Source organism: Vigna umbellata, chromosome 2 (genome assembly GCF_029865625.1).
Source record: "Vigna umbellata cultivar VRB3 chromosome 2, Vumbellata_1.0, whole genome shotgun sequence".
NCBI classification, from domain to species: domain Eukaryota; kingdom Viridiplantae; phylum Streptophyta; class Magnoliopsida; order Fabales; family Fabaceae; genus Vigna; species Vigna umbellata.
The window spans coordinates 10,842,047-10,866,168 of record NC_142166.1 but is presented as its reverse complement, the minus strand read 5'-3'; the positions used below and the strand labels follow the sequence as shown (position 1 = coordinate 10,866,168).

General features: G+C 33.2%; 2 protein-coding genes across 2 annotated transcripts; one reads left to right on the top strand and one right to left on the bottom strand.

The window, feature by feature from the left end:
• Positions 1-1,074: 1,074 nt before the first annotated feature.
• On the bottom strand, positions 1,075-3,939 carry LOC124845344 (uncharacterized). The gene is made up of 3 exons (XM_088106115.1): positions 3,529-3,939; positions 3,378-3,401; positions 1,075-1,634 (listed from the first exon to the last, which is right to left on the bottom strand). Exons 1-3 carry the CDS (start codon positions 3,734-3,736, stop codon positions 1,333-1,335), a joined length of 534 nt encoding a protein of 177 aa, XP_087962241.1. The 5' UTR covers positions 3,737-3,939; the 3' UTR covers positions 1,075-1,332.
• Positions 3,940-12,060: 8,121 nt separating this feature from the next.
• Positions 12,061-23,252, top strand: LOC124845342 (FIP1[V]-like protein). Its single transcript, XM_047322422.2, has 9 exons — positions 12,061-12,916; positions 14,195-14,448; positions 16,259-16,385; positions 16,462-16,530; positions 16,640-16,786; positions 17,000-17,101; positions 17,850-18,196; positions 18,842-20,459; positions 22,008-23,252. Exons 1-9 carry the CDS (start codon positions 12,182-12,184, stop codon positions 22,575-22,577), a joined length of 3,969 nt encoding a protein of 1,322 aa, XP_047178378.2. The 5' UTR covers positions 12,061-12,181; the 3' UTR covers positions 22,578-23,252.
• Positions 23,253-24,122: the final 870 nt, after the last annotated feature.

The window sequence follows — 24,122 nt, the reverse complement described above, 5'->3', positions numbered from 1 at the left end:
TGGTATGGCTCACCACGAATTAATAGGTTAAATGAGTTGGCTCACTAACTCACTTAATGACAATTATTTTTTTAATTTAATATTTTTTAATTCAAATCTAAATAAATTTGAATCCAAAATGATGTTAAATTCCAAATACAATTCAAAATATAAAAAAATATATTACAATCCAAAATCATCTTAAATTCCAAATATAATTCAAAAGCAAAATTAGATGAATTGACGAGCTAACTCGGTTCATTACGGGTTGAACTCATGGTGGATCATATTGACTCACAGATTTGAATCTTATTTTTGCCGCACTATCTTATTTTATATTGTCTCAACTAGCTTTACACTTTTTATTTTTAAGTTCATATTGTTATGCTAACTTTAATGTTAATAAAAATAAATTATTAAATTAATGAAAATAATAATTTATTAATAATACAAATAAGTAATAATATGCAAATCATCTTTGAAAAATATTTTTTTTATATTATTTTTCTCCATCGAACAATTTTCTTTTTTATTCTATTTTACCTTTTTTTTTTCCACCAAACAACTTTAATTTATGCCTACTTCTCACCTATTTTCCCCTCTTTAGTCTAGAACGTCTTAGCATATTTCCAAAATCCATTAACTTTTGTTTAAATTAAGTTGCAAATAAAGTGATTTATGTGTTTATATTATTGTTTTCATAAAATTGAACATAACATTTCACCGCCAATACCGAATCTACATTTTCTTTTCAATTTTCCCCCAAATAATTTTAAGAACCAATTTAATTGTTCTCATTTCTTTGACAGCCTAAAATGTAATTAAGTGAAAATTCAAGGAAATTTCTTCATGCATCCTATCATTTTGGATTTTATTTTCCAAAACTCACTAAATCAATTCTGGAAACATTTTTTTGAAAGACACTAATCAGACACCCACCACTCCTATTCTGGAAAAACATTTCCAAAATTGATTTAAATAAAATTCAGAATGATGGGTGCAGGAAGAAATTTGATAGGGAGCAAGAAGAAAACCAAAATCCAAGTGCTTAAAAAACTGTAAGTAATGGCCCAAAAACAACTGGAGAGAGAGCAATTTACTTCAAACCAGAGCTAAATATAGGGTATAAAAATAATCAAGTCGATGAACATGAGTTATAACCTTGGTAACAGACTAATTATCTGACATAAAATTTGTTTGATACTAGCATATAAGGGATACAGTTACAAACACAGTAAGGATATCAATTTTAACCTAAATTGGTGGACAAACCAAGCATTTTGCTTGTATTCTTGTGTAAAACCATAATCATGATTATAGCCATAAAGAATATAAATAACAAAACTTATGCAGTTATTCTGCTTCCCAACCCATTTGACGAGCACGTCGCTCCCACACCGCAGTTATCTTTCTCTCCTTGATGAGTATGGCCTCAGCTCGTTCTCTTGCCTGCTCACATGTTTCAGTTGCAGCAATACATTTGTCAGCCTCTCTCTGATACTGAGATGCCACTCTTCTTGCTTCAGCCAAAGTTATGTTCATGTGCCGTGTGTTTGCCTCAGTAACAGACTCTTGCAACTTCAACTCTTCGCTTAGAAGGTCCACAAACTGCTTCTCCATCTCCTCCTTTAGATCCGGGTCATTACTTCCACAATCTGTTTATCAGCATAAATGATTTTATTCACATGCACTATGCAGTCACCAGTAGCAAAATTAGTAACAAGTTTGAGCCTGATAGTGTCAAGAACGTGATTAGTAGCTGCCATACTCTTTATACTCATCATGACACTGATTACAAATAAGAAATTTGAGAAAATGTGAATTTAGATTTCCTATTTTAAAAGCAATAGCACCTCCTCACCGGCCTGATGATATTAGAATCTTAGTACTTAATGTTGTATAGTTTTTACTCGTCTTTAATTTAATCACTATCTTTTTTTAAATCAGTTCTCCTATTCTCAGATGTTTTGAAATTAATTCCTTCTGCTAATATAGTCCATATAAGCCATTTTACATTGATCGACAGAGCATTTAAAGAAGCACCTACCAAATTAAAAAAAGGTGCACATAATTTGGTGAAATTGGCCTTTTCAATAAAGAAGTAATATATAGACAAAAGAAATTTCCACCACGTTAGCCAGATGAAAGTGTTATGACAGAAAATGACAAAGGGAACTATTTCAACAATTTTTTAAGTGTGAAGACCGATTTAAAAAGAAATAAAAAATGTTAACGAACTAAAACTTTAATTTAACCTTCACGTCTTTAATTATCTAAACATGAAAAACAAATTAGCAAGAAAAAAGAGTCACGCCTGAACTTGAGCCAAGAGATCAAATCACATGCATAAGGGTCTACCTAAGAACCTAAAAACTTAGTAAAGGTATGTGGTATGGTACCACACGGATACAGGGATGCAGAAAATTCATCAAAAATCAAGTCACAACTTAGATGCAACTGTTTACACATAAAAAATGCTGTAAAACAAACAGAATAGAAGAGGATATGATACTTCAATGAAGTGAATGAAACGTTAACAGAATAACAGATGTGATGTGTGAAGCTAGAGAGCATGGAAGAGCAGCAATATTGCAGGATAAACAAGTGCAAAAAGTGAAAAGCAAAAACCGTAAAAATTATGATGTGTGATATGAGAAACCCAAAACACATGTTTGAGAGAAGAAAGTTCCCTATATCCCTTTCCCATTAGGGTTGAATATGAATATCTCCTACCTTAGTCTGATATGCCATATCTTCGAGTGGTTAGTCATATCAGAGCCATATGTATCTATCTAGGCATATTGTATGTGCATAGCTATTGGATACATGTACGACACTGACATTTTGCCAATTTTGAAGTACTTGGTCGATCTAAGTTATTCCTGCTCTTAATAGTCAGCTCTTGACAATTGTTCATGTGATCGTAGCTTCATTTAACAACAGTGTTTTTTGTTGTTAGTTTGCATGCTTAGACACTCTCAGAATTTGAATTTATCCTAACAAACTAAAATAAAATAAGCTTCTTCATAAATTAAAACTACTTTATGCCTACAGTAATCTGTAGAAGCTCAATATTGTCCTTCTCTAGCATTTTATTTCTTTAACAAACGCATAAACTAGTTTTAACAAAATGGAATGTCATCCTTTTCTTCCAATTCATTTCATCTAAAGGAGAAGTTTCTTCAAACATATCATATCCCTCAACCATGTAAGATCTCGAAATCACCATTGTTTCAAAATCCAACATCTAACTCAGAACAGAAAATACGATAGCGAAAACCAAATGAAAAAAAGAAGATACTTTGCTAATAAAGACGATAATCAGATCATAAAACCCATAGTAAAGATAATAAAAGAGAAACCATATAAAAATGAAAAAGTAGAGGAGAAACTCAAACCTGAGACAGAGAGATTCGCCAATCCTGTGCATACCCAAAAAGAAACAAATCAGCAAACAATTGGTGGGTATCTTTTTCATTCATTCATTAATTAAAAACGCGTTTTTGATTTGCATGATCTGAAGCAAAAGCAAAAGCAAAAGGTACAAACCAGGAGCGAGTTGGAATAGCGATAGTGGGGGAGGGCAGTTGCAGAGGCAAGGAGGGCAAGAGAATTTGTTGTGGGAATTGCGGAGAGAGATGGCGTTCTTGAATCGCCAGTAGAGCGCAGGCCCACACACTCCCAAGGCGGAAACCACCGCGAACACCACCAAACACCCCCTCAACCAACCACCAGAATCAGATCTCCCTCGTGACATATCTCTCCGACAAGAAACACAGATCTGATCCAAACCAATTCACACTATTCACAGTAATGATTTTATTTCCCACTGCACAGCAGAAGGAAGAACTAGTAATAATAATAATAACAATAATTATAGTAATAAAGTTGTTGGACCCAAATCCACCTTTAATGTTGTAAGTGCGTTTTGCCCGATTGAAGAAGTCGCAAGTACACTGCGCGTGTCTCTTTCATCATACACTGTCTTCCAACATGTTTCTTTTTAATTATTTTACTTTCACTGCTTTTTCATATGTAACACTACTCAATCTTTGGGATAATGCCCACTTTAGTTAGCAAACCACTATCAAACTGTTGCTAATTATAACTAACATCTTCTCCCTTCAATCCCTTTCTTTTAATGGTTCATCCAAAAAATGTGTTCAAATCCTAAGTTAAGTTCAAGTGTGTAAAATATAATTTTATGTAATTAGATATAGACATTAGATGTAGTCGCATAATTAATTAATAAAGTTTTAATTAATAAAGTTTGAAAATTCTGCACTTTCTATTTATGCAAAATCTTATAAAATTTGGGGGGTTAATGTCAGTAGGTTCATTTATTTGTTCAATTTTGATCGTAGTTTGCAAAAGTGAAGTAGGACAAACTGATGCACATATAGTTTGTAGATTAATATATATAATATGTATAATTAAAGGTTTGCATGTGGATTGACCCACATAAATTTAAAAAAAAATGAAAAAATATAAAATATTTTTCATAACTTTTTAATTTTAAATTTGAGTACTTTATAAAATAAGATTTTACTACAAATCAACAATTTAAAAAAAAACCTTCATGATAATCATTTACTATTTAATAAGTAAACATATGAAAAAACAAATTAAGTGGACAATGAAATAAAATGTAGAGTTGTACTTGAAAAAATATGATATTAATGAAAAAAATGAGTTAAAATATTTAATCATATTCAATATACAAATCATACTACAAAACATTAATATTAATAATAATAATAATAATAATAATAATAAAATAATAATAATAATAAAAATTAATGTTGGTTGATATGAGTCTATGCAAGCTGAGAAGCTTAAATATCTAATCCACCTTATAAATTTGTACAAGTTGTAGACCAACCTACATGACTTGCCTCATAGTCTTTAATGAAGATAAGACGTATTTAGCAAAAAATGATATAAAAATATCACACAATGTAAATGTTATAAGACCAAATAAGTCTTATAAAAGAAGAAGACCAAGATCTAAATAAAAGTGCAAGAGTCAAGTAGATTAGACATTCTTTAGAAGTAATACAAAATTATTGTTATGATTTACAATCTTCTAATATTTGCCAAGTTGACCAATGATATGAATAGGATTAGAGATAAATATAATAAAGAATAAGAAAATGATCTTCAATAATAAATAAAAAGAAACATGAAAAAATGACTAAAGAAGAAAATTCTAGGAAAGATTCACAACAATAGAATTATGTTGTTAGACTTTCTCAAGTTTAAAAAAATAACAGAAGGGTGACCAAGATTTAAAAAAGAAGCACAATAAGAAAACTTCAAGTCAAGCCCAAACTAAAGCCTAATCATGAAGTATAGTTCTTAGCTAATTATGTTCCATGTGAGAGTGAAGAAATCTTGACAAAATGTAGCATGAGAAACATACAACCATTTGAACCTCGTCTCCTAAATTTGACTCATGAGAGCATTTCTTTATTTTAGTTTTTTGAAATTTGAATTTTAAAATTCTCCATTCTTTTTATTTGAATTTTGTGACCAAGCATGTGTGGGTTTTAGATCAGTCATTATACATGTAATTAGAGATGCATTTAAGTGTCATTAGGCGTAAAAAAATTTGAACTCAATGGTTATAAATATATATCTCACATGTAAATTTACTTTGAAATATATGAAATTTGTAGATTGTCACGAGAGAACTCTTATCTAAGTGATCACCAACTTTGGATCTTATCTTAAACTCTTACGAAAATTTCTCTATGATGAGTTCAGGAACAAGGAAGATCTTAAACAAATTTCAAATAAATAAGTACTTGTGTAATAGAGTAGAAATTCTATTGAATATTTCAAATAAGGAAGTAGAAACTTTAAACTTATCGAGCCCATTTTGAAGCAAGAAGAGTTTAGCTAACACATGTATCAAAGGTCAAACAAAATCAAAAGAAAGGAAGGAAAAATGTGATAGGAGTAAGGAAATAATGACTAAGCATGTGAAACATGCTCTCTGATGAAAAGGGAGAAAATTAACTTTAAGAATAAATAAAGGAAGCACGAAGAAGAAAATAATAAAAAAAAAAGATTTCAAGGAATATTCATAAGAAGAAGACTTAAAGAGTTGAAAAAGAAAAAAAAAGAGTTTATTTTCATGTAAAACTCTTAGATTATAAAATGTTCTCTTATTCTCTTAGAATATTTCTCAATTCAAGAGACATAGATAGACACATGTTGGATGAAATTATAAAGTTCAAAAGTCATGTGAGAAGTTTCTAACCAACACATGTCACTGTAAAAAATGTAATGATGATTGTAACTACTATGCATAACTTTTAACATGTCCATGCGCCACATGTGTTTCTTGGAAGTATAATGATGAGATTTTTCTTAATTCTAGGAACAATCGTGATTATTTTTCTAATGTTAAGGTGTTGATCTTGATGATGATTCAAGTCAGCCGTGAAAGACTACATGAAGATTAAGATGTTTTGATGATGTTTAAAGATGCAAATGATATAGATTCAAGTTTTAAAGTCTAACTTTATTTGTTATGCTTGTCTTTCACACAAGGTACTAATTAGAACTCTAAAATACAACACACAATCTATAATAATCAGTTATAGTGAGTCAAACATTTTTTGAAAACTAAAATAAAGTTTAAAACGAAAACCAACATATTTCATTGATTACATAATTGATTAATTTGTTCTTGAGATATTCTAATAACAAAGTAATTAAATATGTAAGGAAATAACTGATTAAAATATAATATTTTTCATGTTTAAATGTTCCTATAAAATAATCAATTGTGATTGTAGTATAATCTATTAAATATGTTTTTTGCAATTAACGAGAAAGATGTTTAATCGATTAAATGATGTCATAATAGATTATTTTAGGGAGATGTTACAATTGATTGTCAAAATTTTGTTAGAATATTCGATTATATGTTTAAGATAATAAATTAAATGCATCAATATTAGTTTTTGAATTGCATGTTCCAAACATGGTTGATTATCTTGTGAGCTTTCCTTCCACCATGGGTCTTTTTATAGCTTAAACCTTTTTTTTGTTGTTTAACCATAAGCTTTCCTTTAATGATGAGTGTCCTTCATGTTTGAGCTCTAAAATGAGTGATTCTCCCTACACCTCATCTATTTCGTCCTGCACCTCTAATTTTTATTTAATTTTCATGTTTACCCTTACCGCAATTCCAATGCATGTTGTCGCACTTCCAACACCGGTTAAATATTAGTGCATTTTGAATTGCGGTTCTTTTTTCCTCATTTTTTATCTTTCTTCTTTCAACAACGCTATAACTTTCAAATTTAGAACATTATTTCTCGTACAACTGTCGAATCCCTTTAAACAAATGGTATAGTTCCAAGCATATTAATTACATTTAGTATGAAAAGTATCTTCATTTCTTATGCAGAATTGGAAAATATTCACCTGGGAATAAGCATGACAAGATACTCCGATTTCCATTGACACAAGTGCACTTCCAGTTGTTGGTAGCATTACTTTCAAGAATGTGATGGGTGCAAATATTAATGTTGTGGATTTTCTCATCCTAGTCTTAGATGTGTCCATTACAAAAAGTGTGATGCTTATCTTGGACCACATTAAGCTCTTGAACCTAACTCAAAACAGTTCTTTCAAAGGGTGAATATGCAGGACCCCTATCTTCAGGTGGATTGTAATAACCAACTACATTGGTTCTACACCACTTAGTTCGACATCATCTTGGGCATTACCACTTGGACCAGCCTCACCATCATGATTTCCAGTTGTTGCACTATCTCCTTCTGTTGTCCAGCAATTGTTCACTTTTGTAATGTCTATCTTGTGTAGATTAAGATAGGATATATGATTATGTGTGTTAGTGGTCTCTTGCAACTCATCTTCCAAGTCAACCTTAAAGTACTCTATGAGTTTTGAGACGAGTACAACATAGGGAAAACGAAAATATGTTAACCTTTTTGCTTTCATCACGTGGTCATGTAGCACGATAGTCCAATCCACTTGAATCTTATTTTGGATGCAGTACTTGAGCACCAAATCTCCCTCATTTAAGCTTGAGTGGTTGCTTCGACGAGGCACCATCATCCATGTGACTATAAAGGCCAATAACCTTTCTTACACCTTGAGATCTTCAATATGAAAATTTTTAATTTCCCTACTGGACTTATGTAAATAATGAGAGTAATATTGACTTGTTGAATTCTTCAACAATTTGTGTATCTTTTTTCCTCACTTGGATACCTCTTTGCTTCAAACCAACCACTGCCTTTGAAACATATTTCTTGATCTCCATTTTTATCCCTTTAACGCATGATTTAAGGATTCTATCAATGAACTACAGGTTGGTGAATACCACTTTCACCAAATCTAGATAAATGTTTCTAGACAACTCCAAAAATGTCTTCAAACGTTGGTACTTCAACAACTTCTACATGTTGTCAAAGTTCTTAGCCTTGAGCCATGAAAGATGCATAATTTTTGGGATGTTGATATGCTTTTTGATCATCTCATTCAGAAACACATAGAATTTGTCTTCATTCCCCTAAAACCAAGACTCCAATTTGTCATAGTGTTCATTTGTTGAAGAATCAAAGGTAAGAGGTGTAAAGTGTTCCTACTCTTACTGAACACGACGAGATTAACATCTAGGCATGGTGATTTGGCTAACAAATGACTAAGAATAGTGGATGCAAATGCTAGTTCATGAGTGCAGTATTTATAGATAAACACATTAAATGTAAAATCAATCAGTTTATTTGTGTAGAATTAATTCTTTAATACAGTCAATGCAATCAATATCATGTTTTAGTGGTTAGGATTTGAAGAATCATCATAAAACACTATAGTTCAAAGGGTTTTATAAGTGTATCAATCAATTAATATCATGTAAGATGCATGCACATTGGAAATATGCAGAAACATTGCTTTATGGTCAAAGTAAAAACAAGAAACATTGGTTGATATAAAAAATTGTTGTAACAGATTATGTACCTTGTCACATGATGAGATTTTGACCAAGTCACCTATAAATTTATGACATATGCACATTAGGTTTTTGAACCAAAATAACATGCGTAACTATAAGATTAACATTCTAAAACTATTTTAAAGCATATTTTTCATATCCAATATTCCCAATCCAATTATCAACTTATTAAGTTTGTCACGAGCTAAAAGTTCAGTAAACAAATCAACTAGTTGATTTTTAGTTTCAACAAACTTAATTTCACAATCACTTTTAACACACGATCTCTTATAAAGTGATGTGTTATTTCCATGTGCTTGGTTTTAGAGTGTTGTATAGGATTCATAGTCAAATTAATTGAACTTGCATTATCATAGTGAAAAGATACCTTTACCAACTTGACTCCATAATCTAGAAGTTAATGTTTCAACCAAACAATTTGTGAAAAACAATACTCAACTGCAATGTATTCTGCCTCAATTATGGAGAGAGTTCCACAAGCTTGCGTTTTGTTGTTCCATGAGATTAGATTTAAGCCAAATAGGTGGCAAATTCCACTTGTGCTTTTCCTAACCAATTTGCAACCAACAGAGTTAGAATTTGAAAACCACTCAAGTTGACTTTTGTGTTACCTAGATACCACTAACCAATATTGATTGTTTCTTTTAGATACTTTAGAATTCTCTTTACTACCTTATAGTGTGACTCCTTTAGATTGGATTAGAATCTTGCACATATACACACACTGAATTGTATATCGAGTCTACTTGTACTTAGATAGAGCAAAGAACCAATCAATCCTCTCTATTTGGTTGCATTAATTGATTATGCAACTTCATATGAATCCATGTAGCAATTGGTGGCTATTGAAGTAGTAGTTTCCTTACAATTCTCCATTTTAAACTTTTTCAACAAGTCAAAACAATATTTTGACTGACTTAAAAATGTTCCACATTCAAGTTATTTACCTTGCAGCCCCAAGAAATAAGTCAACTCACCCATCATAGGCATCCCAAATTCACCTTGCATAACTAAAAGAAAATCCTCATACAAAGAGTTATTATTGGAACCAAAGATTATGTCATAAACATACACTTGAACAAGTATCACATCTTTTTCATGTTTTCTAATAAAGATTGTTTAAAAGAAAATTTATTAGTCTCTCATACCATTGACGTGGTGTTTGTTTTAAACCATACAAGGCCTTTTTTAATTTGAAAACATGATTAATTAGGGTAAAGATGATTTTCGAAACCAGGTGACTATGATACAAATACTTCTTCATTTAAGAAACTATTCAAAAATGCACCTGTAACATCCATTTAAAACAATTTAAAACTACACTTGCAAGAATATGCTAATAGCAACAACATACTTACCATTGAATGGTGCATTCATGATACTATTCCAAATCCCTTGCTCAATACATTAGGATGAACACAGAAACAGAAGAGAGATAAAACCTTAGATTGACTCTTTGTAGCCAATCAAGAACCTTTCTTCAACACATAAATAAGGAGCACTCACAACTTCTAACTTCAAAAAAATTGATCAAGAACAACAGTAACACAATCTTCTTTAGAGATAATGAGCCTTTTTAGATTTCTAGAATGATTTTGGCAAAAATACTCAATCTCACATTCTCACACAAAAAGGACATGTTATATAGCTTGCAAAGTGACATGATTAACCAATTGAAAGTAATTCTCAATCGATTGATTTCACTTAGTTAAGTGAAATGAGCTTATTGGTTGTTGTTTCATTTGATTGAACATGTTATTCATAACAACTATATGTACAAACTATTTAACCTATGAAACACCATTTTAAGATATTAAATAACTACAAGACACAAACACGACTTCTATCCTAAGTCAGATTTACACATTATTTCCAAGCTTCACCATTCTCCAAGCTTCATCAAATCTTCAAGCATTAGGATTCTTTTCGCCAATAATAACCCATTGTTAAATATGTTTTTAGTTTTTATATTTGAATGCAAAATTGGATTTCGTCTATATTTCAAACTTTTATATAGTTTGATTTTTGAAGTTTAAAAATTATAAATATAGTCATTACAATTTAACTTGATGAATTTTTTTTAGGTGTTAAATAATACTTCAAGCTAACATTTGAGCTATTTATAATATTTGATACCTTCCAACTCAAATGTTATTGTAAAACATCATTTGACACACACCAAAAATTGACGTAATTAAATTAAAAAAACTATATCCACTAGTTTTTTAAGTTTATAGACAAAAATATGTTAAAGTTTATGATAAAACAAATTTGTTCTAAATTTAAAAATTAAAAACATGTTTAATTTTTTTATTAATTTAAACTTTAATCCCTAACACTAATATAACCAACCATTACACTATGTTAAAAAAAATTAGACTGTCATGTTTCTCCATCGTAACCAAGTGATAAATGATTTTTCATCACACGATTATTGATAACTATAGAGGTTTGAGAAGGCCTTTTAATAGTTATACAATATTTGAATTGTTACAGTTAACGTATCAGTTTAACTATAAAATTGACCAATAATTATGCTAATGTCACAGACACATACTAATGTACTAGTTTAATGAACATGTAAAAACATTGAATATGTATATCCTCATAGAAGTGTATCTTTATCATTTTTCATTATATTTTTTCCATAAACTAAATCGTAATTAAAATAAATTTTAATTTATTTAAATGAAATATCATATTAAAATATGAATCCCGAGGTGATATGGCTTGTGTTTATTATTAGTCAAGTGATGTCATGTGATATTTTCTAGTATGATTTTTATTTAATATACATACATTATAATAAATAATAAAATGCAGTACTTTAGATAAACAAAATAGTAAACCAGATATTAATTAAAAATTGAAGGTACAACTTCTTATACATTTTATCTATAATTAAACAGATTAATATGAAGAAAACTTTGTTCTGAGTTTATAATTTGTAAGAATTAAATTAAATGAATGTATGGTAATTATTTGATGTGTTATTGATGAAGAAAAAAAATGCAGTTAGTGCATAATAGTAATTTGCAAAAGAACTATAATGGTGATTTAACCTAGGCAAACATGTAGCTGAGTCCACAGAACACCGAAGCTGTGGCATCAGTTGCCAAACCTACAAAACCCTCTATTCAACATAGACGCACGCACTTTCTGTCTCTCTCTATCTCTCTCTGATTCAAACTCTGTTCTTCACCAATGGAAGACGACGACGAGTTCGGAGATTTATACACTGACGTTCTCCGCCCCTTCGCTTCGCCTTCATCATCTGCGTCTCAACCGCATCAATCTTCTCCTGCGCCTTCTTCCATCGATCTCAACCTCAACCTAAACGCCGCTCAGATCCCCGGGGATGCATCCATCGATATTTCCCCTGCATCCAACCAGCTTTCTCCCTCCGACACGCAAGAACCGCCTCCCGCTGCTGCCGAGGAGCCGACCAAAATTCCCGACGCGGAACCTCAGCCGGATTCAAACCTCGCCAGTGCAGACGCGGGAATTGATCCGATCGATAGGGACGTGAAATTCGACATCGAGGAGGAGGACGACGGTGGCGATGGCTCGCCGGTTATTCCGGGCCTGGCCGGTGAGGCACCGGCTGAAGAAGGCGGGGAGGGAGATGATTGGGATACCGATAGCGAGGATGATTTGAAGATAGTGTTGAATGAGAACAACCACATGGCCATGGAACGGGGAGGGATGGGGGAGGGTGACGAGGAAGAGGAAGATGGGGATGAAGAACTTGTGATTGTGGCAGGTGGTGATCCGAATCAGAGTGTGGAGGAGCAGGAGTGGGGCGAGAATGCGGCCCTGGCTGCTGGGGACGGTGAGAGGAAGGATGTCGCTGGCGAATTGGCCAAGGCTGGGGGTGCTGTGGCGCCGAAGATTGGGTATAGCAATCATGGATATCACCCCTTTCATTCCCAGTTTAAGGTCAGTGTTGATTAGAAGAGCATGACTTGTGTTCAGGTACATTGTAGTGTGAATAGAAGTGCAAAGTTGTGTGTTTGAAGTTTGTAGAATTGTAGTAGTAATTATACATCTTGCTATAGGAAATTATTTTATTTGTCAAATGAACTTTGATGATTTGAAGTGCAAAACGAACTTCCTGTTCAGGTACATTGTAGTGTGAATTGAAGGAAAAATTGTATGTATGCAGTTGGTAGAATTGTAGTTGTAATTGTACAACTTCCTGTAGGAGATTATTTTATTTGTCAAATGAACTTTGATGATTTGCTATTGAATTTCCTAGCTTTATGTTTAAAAAATGCACAATTTTTTACGGAAAGTTGAAAAATAAGAAATAAAGGAAAATGCTGAATGACCATGTCAAATAGTGTTAATCTACGTTAAAAATGATGTGGTCATGATAATCTGGATGATTGTGTGTTGAAAATTCTACTGATCTTCTGTAACATTATATGTGAGTGTGATTCAAGTTAGTTTAATTTATTTGTCTTTTTGTTTAGGAAAATATTTTCTGCTTCTTTATGTCATTAAATTATTTAGCAGCTCTTCATGGATATTTGCGTATATTTTTTTACTAGTTCGTGCATGTTGTGGTACTCAGTCTGTTGTAGTATACTATCTAAAGTCTAGGTTCAAAGACTGCACGAGCTTAGTCAAATGTTTGTGCAATGATAATATTATTTGTTGTGCGGGTAAAATTTTGTTTGGTGTCTACACTTGGAACTTTGACCACCTTTTTTGTTGTGACCTATTCTGGTGGGGCCATGTTAAAAATTTAATGCTTGTATGTATTGCTTTCATCTTTAGATCTTTTGAACTAAAATTGACTTCTGGGTTCATCTTAGTCTTTGGATATATGTAATCAGAGAAACTAGTTTTGGCTGGATGCTGTTTTTTTGGTAAATCATTAGCACAGTTAATTGAAGTGGGGATACTGAAATCAAAGGCTAGGGCATGCCACAAGCCCTGATGGAATTTGTGGCTTTACAAATTGCCTATCAAGGGGTATTGATGATAGCTTGAATTGAACTTGGCCTATCAAGTAAAGTTCTTTGATCTTAACAAGTGGGATTGGTTTTTCTTTGCAATTTATAATGAAAGGAAGAATCTAGCTGCATTTTTTCAAGACATTTGGATCTTTCATCTATTGTTGATTTCATGATAGTTCTTGATTCTCTTATGGATATATGATAAATGGTGGCTTAGTGAAATGGAAAGTCTAATTATTTTGTTGTTGCACAGTATCAGTATGTTAGGCCTGGTGCAACACTAATGCCTGGAGCTACTTCTTCTGCTCCAGGTGGGGCTCCTGGTCAGATTCGTCCACTTGCTAACATGGCTGGTCGAGGTAGAGGGGACTGGAGACCACCTGGACTAAAAGTGCCTGCTGCTATGCAAAAAGGTTTTCATGGAGGTCCTGGATTACCTGGTTGGGGCAGTGGTACTGCAGGGCGCGGTTTTGGTGGTGGATTGGAATTCACACTTCCCTCTCACAAGTAATTTTAAATTTTCTTGAACTAACTTTTATTTTTAGTTGTATTAGATCCCTATATTTGAATTTGTTAGATCGATATAGTTGATAGTTAGAGTGCAACTCTTTTTTACTTAAAAACACCATGATATAATCTCCTCTTCAGTCATTGCTATGCTTTGATACCAGTGGTTGGATAAAGTGTTTATCACTAATTCAAAAAGTATAGTTGATAGTCTACATAGGAGCGTAATATCCAAATGCTACGCATTGATTGTCACTTGATCCATTTGACCTCTGCACAGTACAATTGATGTCATTTACTATAAAAGTGATTTAAAGTAGCTTACTTTAGGGGAATAGTCACATCTTTTTGCTATAAACTTCCCGACAGCTTTTTTAATTAAAACATTAATTATTTCCTATGACATAAGGATTGCAAAGTGGAAGTCCTTTTTTTGAGTGGACTAGTATTATTGCAATATAGTTGAGAGGTGTCTAGAATCCTAGACAATAGTTACCGAAAGAGATTTGAATTGTGAATAGTTTTTCATGTATTTTGAATCATGAATCGAGATTTATTATGAATAGTAAGATTTATGATAAATAAACTTTTGTAGCCTAAGAGCTAAAATAACAAGATCCTTAAACAACCACTCATTCTTTATAGAAAAAAAAATAATATAACAAATGTAACACCCCAAAAGATAAAGGATAGCATTAAACTATCACCTAGGCGAGGGTATGGACAAAGTTACATGCGAAATAGATTCTACTTTAAACATAAAGCATTATATATAATGCTTTATGAAAACAATATAAAGTGGGTCTGAAATTCCTTCCCAAAAACCCATATTAATCATTATCTACAAACACCTTCTGAAAATAGTATATCTATTGATGTCTTCCGAAAGACCCATATCAAACATACTTTATCATAGACTAACACCTAGCCTACTTTAGTACCTCAGGTATGCAAACCTCAATTGCATAGATGAAGACAAGTTTATTTACATCCATATCCATACCTCAACATGTGTTTTGAAGATACGATAACTTTTCTTTCAACTTCTCATCATCTGATGTCTTAATTTATGTGACTTAGATTATGAATAAAGTTAGGGATCTATGTTACAATATATATTTTATATTGACCTCAACTTTCATACATTTCATTCTTGTATATCATGACATGCTCAACATATATTCATATTCATATATATTCCAACTCGATCATCTTTCTTCCTTCATCATACAAAATTTTCATCATTCATAAACATGTCATTCACATTCATGTGACATGCATCTATTACAATTCACCTAAAGCCATTAATCATTCAAGCATACAATTCAATAATTTCTACACGAGCATAACATAAATATTTAGAAAAACTAGGAAAAATCACTTGAATATGGATGTACCACTCACACCGAGACACAGAAGTATTGCTACACCTTTCATCCTCAAGAGCAATACTAATGAGTTAAACCATTCTCCATGACCCTAATCTTGCCAATGATGCATCAACATTCATAATTCCAAAGATAGAGTTATCACTCTCTATTTCCAACAGCCTGTCACTTTTTTCTTTTCTTTTTGTGGTTTATCTACTTCATTGTATACAAATATATTTGCTCACTCCTACACTTTATTAATATAGCAGTGCACTTTCTTTTGGATAACCGTTTACTCTAAAAACTGCCTTGCTGATAAAGAAACCTTTATGCATAGAGTTTGCCATTACACACCCCAATCCATTATTTTAACATTTATTACTAAATCTCTTTTATTTGTCTTCGGGCCAGTACTTATATAAACCTGCCAATGTATTCAGGACTATATTTGATGTTGATATTGAGAATTTTGAGGACAAACCATGGAAATATCCAAATGTTGATACATCAGATTTTTTCAACTTCGGTTTGAATGAGGAGAGCTGGAAAGATTATTGCAAACAGCTGGTAAAATTATTAACATACTTCCAGCGTTCTCCACAAATTATGGTAGACTGAAAAACCTTTTCATTTTTCTTTTTAGGAGCAATTACGCTTGGAGTCTACAATGCAAAGCAAGATACGGGTTTATGAGAGTGGTCGAACAGAGCAGGTAGAGGAGCTGTTGTATTTTAAAATTAGTTTTTTTCCTTGTCAATTTCCCAAGATGTTTTTGTATTGATTATGTTATGAAATTAATCATCTATTTGATTTCATTCCAGGAGTATGATCCAGACTTACCCCCTGAATTAGCTGCAGCTACTGGTATACACGATGTTCCTGTTGAAAATGCAAATTCTCAAAAGTCTGATGTCAGACAAAGTGATGTTATGAAAGGTTCTGGCACTGGACGCGTGCGACCACCACTAGTATGTATTTGTCTAAATATTTGTTTTGTAAGAAAATTATTGACAAGATACTTGTTTATTGCAATTCTCTCATAGTGCCTGATATACCTGCTTTTCGAATGCTTATTGGGCTTCTTTTTGTTTGTTGATTTAGCACTTAATGTCTTTGTTAGGTAGTTTTCCCTTTATTTATCTAATTCTGTCTCTTGGCTTGCACATATTTCTTTCGCACAGCCAACTGGAAGAGCAATACAGGTGGAAGGTGGTTATGGGGACCGGCTTCCTTCTATTGATACCCGTCCTCCCCGAGTCCGTGATTCAGATGCAATCATTGAGGTATTTGATGATTGTCTTATAAGGCATATGTGTTGCCTGCATAACTCTTTTTTATCAGTATAACTGTCATAAGGGGCTCACCCTGCCCATTAGGCCTAGACCACTTTGTAAACTGCCTGGCCGTATCCTATTCACTGAACATTTAATCTAAAAGTTATTGGTATGACGAAACCAACCATATGTGTTGTATACATAACACTATTTTATCTATGCAGTATAGCCATCATAAGGGGCTGATCATGCCCATTAGGCCTCATCCACTTTGTAAACGACCTGGCTGTATCCTATTACTAAACATTTAATCTAAAAGTTATTGGTCTGACTATACCAACCATGGGTTGATGGGTAAAAAATGATTGACCCACCTAGATGTAAATTAATTGTTTTTAAAATAAATAAAAATATCATTTTTTGATTTTTTATATATTTACCTAAAAGAAGACATGAAAATTAAGACTCCATAACTAAGAATTAAAGATTCCCTATAATACATCATTTCATCCAATTTTTCACATAAAAACAATGAATTAAAGAATTCAAGTTTTAATTTAACATTATTTTTTCAATTAGGTGTTTTTTTTTTCTCTTTTCAAGAGGGTTAGTGGGTCAGTCCGCTCTCCACTAAGGTGGGTTGGGTCCAATTCTGTGACCTGTTGTACAATTTATCTCCATTTTGGCCCATGGGGTTGTTCACATTTTTACAGCTCTAATATTTTGTGTACACATTGCTAAATATTTTTGTGTGCAGATTGTTTTACAGGATACAGAAGATGACCATTCCTCTGCCGGATTTGCTCAAGATCCACCTGATGGTGGAGAACCCCATAGAGAGGATTTTAGAGAAGACCATGTAGCTGGAGACGAAATTCCAAGGTTGGAGCCAGAGTATTTTGATGGTTTCCCACAGGATTATGGTGGTCGAAAGAAGGAGCTTCCAGGAAGAAGAATGCCATTTATAAATTCCAGTCCTGCAAACACGGCTAATGGGGATGAAAAATTGTCATTCCCACAGGAAGAACCAATTGAGTACTCTGGTTCTAGGGGCCAAAATCATAGGTCCTATGGTGGCAATTTTAGCTCCTCTCATGATGAAAGGTACTGGAGTGTGAATATTCCATAGCAATAATTTAAAATGTCAACATTTATCTGTATGCTTATATTTTCCCCTCTGCTTTACTTTGTTATCATATCTTATTCATTTGATAAGCATCCATAAATCAATAAACTTTCTAATTAAATTTAAGACATTTTGAAATGTATCCCATACTGAGGCCTTTCTGTGAAAATTAGGTTTGTATGCTAATGTATCATGAACTAGAGGAGATATAAATACCAGGATTTATTGATGCCAACGATAGTTATAATTGGTAAGGAATTTTCTAAACCAGGACAGAAAACTTATAATGGTATGAACAAGGCATGAACATGGCGTAAATAATAATGAACATTTTCTTGGAAAACAAGTAATATTATAATACTACTACTAAAATACCACAAATGAAAAAAAAGCAGTTTTTCTTGTTTTAAAAGTATATCAAAGAACACAAGATATTTTCCTTTTTGTTAGATACTGAGATACATTCTCTTGCTCTAAGGATTTTTTTTAATCATGTTTCATTTTATTAAAAATACGAGTTTAATTTTTTCCATTGAATTTTTTAGTAAGCTGGGGTGTCTGGACCTAATAGGCTTGCTAATCTTTATGGGAAATCATGAATATTGTTATTTTTGTATTTACAGGAAGATGCAAAGAAGAGTGCGTGGTCAGTCTCCTCCTAGTACTCCTATTCAAGAATTAGCAACTGATAATAAAAAAGAAGAGTCGGTTGAAAGCATGGAAGGTAAACATAATACACTTTCATCCCCTGTCATTAAAGACGTACGGGAGTCCAGTATAGAAGACAAAGATAACGAACTTGAGGACACTGGGACAGCTGATGGAAGTTCCAAATTGGAAAAGGAGGAAGCAGTAGACAAAGTAGAAACCCTTGAGGATGGGGTGGCAAAGAGACAGAAATTAACATCCCGAGTTGAGCAACATTTGCTGGATGATGTTGATGATTGGGAGGACTCAAAAGCTGCAAAAAGTAGTGATAACAGCAAAGCAAGATCAGCAAGCAGCAGGGATAACCATAAGCGGCGGGAAGGTTTTGAAGAAGAAGTAGTTCAGGATCCACGATCAGCACATCATAGTAGCATCAGACAGCACCCGGATGAAATTGAGCAGGGATTTTATAGAAGAGAGCATGATGCCAAGCAAGAACCTGAACGAAATCGCATGATAATTAAAGGTAGAGAGAGACCATACACTTACAAGGACCGGCATCTTAGCTTAGGTCCTCAGTTGCACACAAATACTGATGGATTTGATGGACAAAAAGAAAGGGACAATTCTGACATGGATTGGGCACGGAGAGATGATGATCTCTATAGCAGAAGGGTTAGAAATGATGAACCAAGAAAGAGGGATAGGGCTAAGGTTCGAGAAAATGAGAGAAATGACAAAGAAGATAACATTCATTCTAGAAAACTATTGGATAATGGTAGCTACAGGGTTTCGTATGAAAAGGATGTTGGTTATAGAGACTCAAGACATAGGGAAAGAGATGACGGCTTGAGGATGAGGTATGAAGGTGTGGAGGATTACCATGGCAAGAGGAGGAAGGATGAGGAATATCTTAGGAGGGAGCATATTGACAAAGAAGAAATTCTTCATGGCTACAGGGAAAATGCTAGTCGGCGCAGGAGAGAAAGAGATGAAGCTTTGGATCCAAGAAAGAGGGATGACCTGCAAAGAACTAGAGATAACCCTGATGATCAATATGCTGCTAGGCAGAAAGATGAGGCATGGGTATTGAGGGAGAGGGGTGATAGGCAGAGAGATAGGGAGGATTGGCATCGGATGAAACAATCCCATGAAGAACTCCTACCTAAGCGTGAGAGAGAAGAAGGGCGGAGTTCTGTAAGAAGTGGACGAGGAGCTGAAGAAAAAGCATGGGTTGGTCATGTTAGGGCTAAAGATGAACATAAACTTTCTGAGAAGGAATACCAATCCAGAGAAGCAATGCGTCACAATGATCAATTGAAGAGAAGGGACCGAATTCAGGATGAAAGTCCACATCATAAGGGCCGTGACGATGTGTCTGTGCGCGGAAATCAATATACTACTGAGGAAAGGCGATCTAGGCAGGAAAGGTCAAGTAGTCGTAGTGATCGTGTTGCTAATGCTTCAGATAACCAAAAAGTTAAGCATAGAGAAGGCTCAAGGAAAAGCAAAGAACGTGATGTTAGTGACCCTAATAGTTTAGGCGTGTCCAAGAGAAATCAAGAAAATCAAAGTGGTCCAACCAATGAGAAGGTATGCACACTTGCATGTAGAACGTGAAACTATAAGGAGAGTAAAACAATCTTTTTACATGAAATTAAGTATTCTCTATATGTGACTCTTAGAATCACAAAGGTCTAGAATTATGTTGAGTTTGCAATTTACTGACCGGTAATATTATAAGTGTTGTTTCGAGCTACATAATGTATGCAATGGCACTCTTGACCATGAATAACTAACTAGCTTTTTCATTTTCATTATTCATCCCCATTTTCATATGTTGGGAGGAGGTAGAAATTCAAGACATATGCCCTTTCAAGGCATGATTTTCTTTTTTTTTTTTGGTCTGACTAGGATTGCCAACTTTGAAGATTCAACATCTGGAAAGTAGTTAGGTGGCTTTTAAACATAATGTATATTGAGGTTTATTAAATCCATCCATTGTTAATTGGAATTTACTACATACTCCATTATGGGATCCATTCTTAAGTATCTTGACAGTTAATGACAAGCTTTTTTCTTAAATTTATTGTGTATAATCATGTTGTTTATCTTGATTTTTGGATGAGAGGTTGCTTTTGTGATCCTATTCGATTGCACTAAAAATATCATCTTTGTGACTGGTGATTGGAAGAAATCTTGTTATTATAATATATATTTTAGTCTTGATTTCTCAGAAGAGTATTATTATCATTATTACTACAGGTGCTGTTTTTTTATTCATAAGTAACTAGAGTTGATTAAAGAGGACTGTGTTGACCATTTGGTAATTGGGATAAGCCGTGCTGAAACTTGTGGCATGTATTAACAAATCAAACGTGTTAGTTCTTGGTTGTTACCTGGAAATAATTTTCTACTTAGGAGATACCATAAAATGCCGTTGCTAGAAATTTATAATGGAGCATCCGATCTTATATAAAAATATCAGTGTTATCTTTTTATCAATGTAGATGATTTTCCCTGACAAGGCTTGTTTTGTTTATTTGCCTGCAATTGAATCTAAGAATCACTTTTGAATTGAGTTCACAATTAATTGCATTTAGCGGATGTTAATATTGTTAGTAGTAAGGTCTACAGAATTTAGAGTGTATCTAAAATTCAAAATTTCAGTCTTGTATTTATAAAACAAATAGTACTATTAGTGTAATTTGACGAAATATTCTTCTAATCACACTTCATTTTTATTCTCATGAGAATTGGTGGGAAAAAGTATATTCACAAGGTAACATTGGAAAGTTATATTCTAACCCAGTTATCTCTTATCTGTTATATTATCACATTGGTGAGTATAATGAATTGAAGCTCGCATACATAATTGTAAAATCATGGAATCCTGTGAGGAATATTGTGATCTTAGCAACCCTGAGTAGCAGGGATCTTTTTGAGACCTCACTCACTAGGAAAAATTGATTTTTATTTTAACTACATTTTTCCATAGACTGTCCCTGTCTCCTGAACAATAAAGTTATTGTGGAATGCTCTTCGATGTGTTGTTCTGCCTGTTGCTGATGTTGGAAAACTATGATCGTTCATTAGATGTATGCTCTTGTTTTCTATAATTGTTAGTTTCTATTTGTGAAGGGCTTGAAAGGATCTGGTGACGAAGACCGTGCTGAGCATGATATTCTAGGGCACCATTCATCCAAAAAACAGCGGGAAGACATTTCCTCAGATGATGAACAGCTAGATTCTCGCCGAGGACGTTCTAAATTAGAACGCTGGACAAGCCATAAAGAAAGAGATTTCAGTATCAACAACAAATCCTCTTCTTCGTTGAAGTTCAAAGACATTGATAAGGATAATAATAACAACAACGGTGGATCTTCTGAAGATGGGAAACCTGCGGATGATCCTGCTAAAACTGTCGATGTTAATAACCAACATCTTTTGTCGGCTGAAGCAAGGGATTCTGCAGATATGGAGAATAAGGATGCTGATCCAAAAGAAATGGGAGATCGGCACCTTGATACAGTTGAGAGGTTGAAAAAGCGTAGCGAAAGGTTCAAGCTCCCTATGCCAAGTGAAAAAGAGGCCATAGTCATCAAGAAGTTAGAAAGTGAACCTCTCCCTTCTGCCAAAAGTGAAAATCCAGTAGATTCAGAAGTCAAACAAGAACGACCTGCCCGAAAAAGAAGATGGGTCACTAACTGAATAAGAAGTTTTCAGCTTGGCCTGATTTTTTTTATAATTCTAAAACCCTGCAAGCCCAGCCATGCTTAGCAGCATATCTATTGCATGTTGAAAAAGGGCATATACAGGATTTGTGACAATTTGTACTTGGAGTAATGTCATCTTGTAACCTTACTACCTATACATTCAACGTACACTGTATATATACAAGTAAATTGTAAAACATGAACTGCCAGTACAGGTGGGACATATTTTCAGTGTCCAAATATGGCTCTTACCCAGATCATCTGGGTAACAATTATTATTGGTCAACGTGACATTCAGAAACCATTGGCATGGTTGGTGGGGCATTGAGCCTGATACTGGCACCTTCCACTTCAGATCAAAAGGATCAAAGCTTTTGGAAAACGTCTTGGTGAAGGGCTACCCGAAGAGATGCATGCTGTCTGCTTCTCAAATGTGTTTTCTTAAATTGAATTAAATAGATGGCATGAATTATTTTCGTTGTTGTAGACTCTGTAGGCAAGTGTGGATTACTATTTCTTCTTCTACCTTTAAATTTTACGCGGGAATCCTTGAATATTAGCGATGAGCCTTTGTTGTATCTAGAGATCAAATGACTTACAGTTTAGAGGTTAGGAATTTCAACAAGTAATGAAAGAAAGTAAAAGCGTATATATTATCTTTTTGCTCAAATGCACATTTGGTTCTTCAAGTATGAAATCGATCTTTCCAAGTTTCGACACAGTGATGCAAATGATGATACGTGAGAAACATAAATGGCGTTAAATAGGTGAAGAAGTTGTGAAATGTACGCTTGTTTACATTAATTGGCCCAAACATAACACTATATGTATGAATTTGATGCTTGGTTTACCTAGTTTAAAATATATCTTGTGCTTTTAGTTTTCTAGAAAATAAAAGTGTTAAAATCTCTTTAGAAAATTGTTTTAAATAATCATGTTACTGGATTGATTCCAGAATTACGAACATTTAGATTCAACTGTTTTGTGATTTGTAAACACTATTGGATTTTCAATTAGGATTTGAGTTCAACATTTAGAAATAAAAAAGAATAAAAGTATTTGAAATTATGAAATGTTTTAGACAATTCAAGCTTAAAGCTTGTAACATTGTTTATTTGAAATTGGATCACATTATTGGGAATTGATAAATTGTTTCTTCACTTTGTCTAGGCTTTGTCTCCAATAATTTATATGTTTTGGTTTATTTTCTTTAGTGTAACCATGAATCTTGTTGTAATTGATTATTATAAGAGGTAATCAATTAAAATGTTCAAAAAATCTCTTAAAATAACTTTTGAAAAACCTCAATAACCTTTTCTTAAATTTATGGTGATTTATGCTATCAGAAAATAGATAGAAAAATTTCTCTACATGCATAATTCAAAGATATCAAACAAAAAAGCTATATAACACACATTAGAATTGATTATCTTCATAATAAAAACATCTTCAAGTAATGATCCTTCAAGCATTAGTCTTGATCTCGATCAATTTGATCAGCAACCTAACTTCTAAAATCTATGTAATTGAAAATACATCC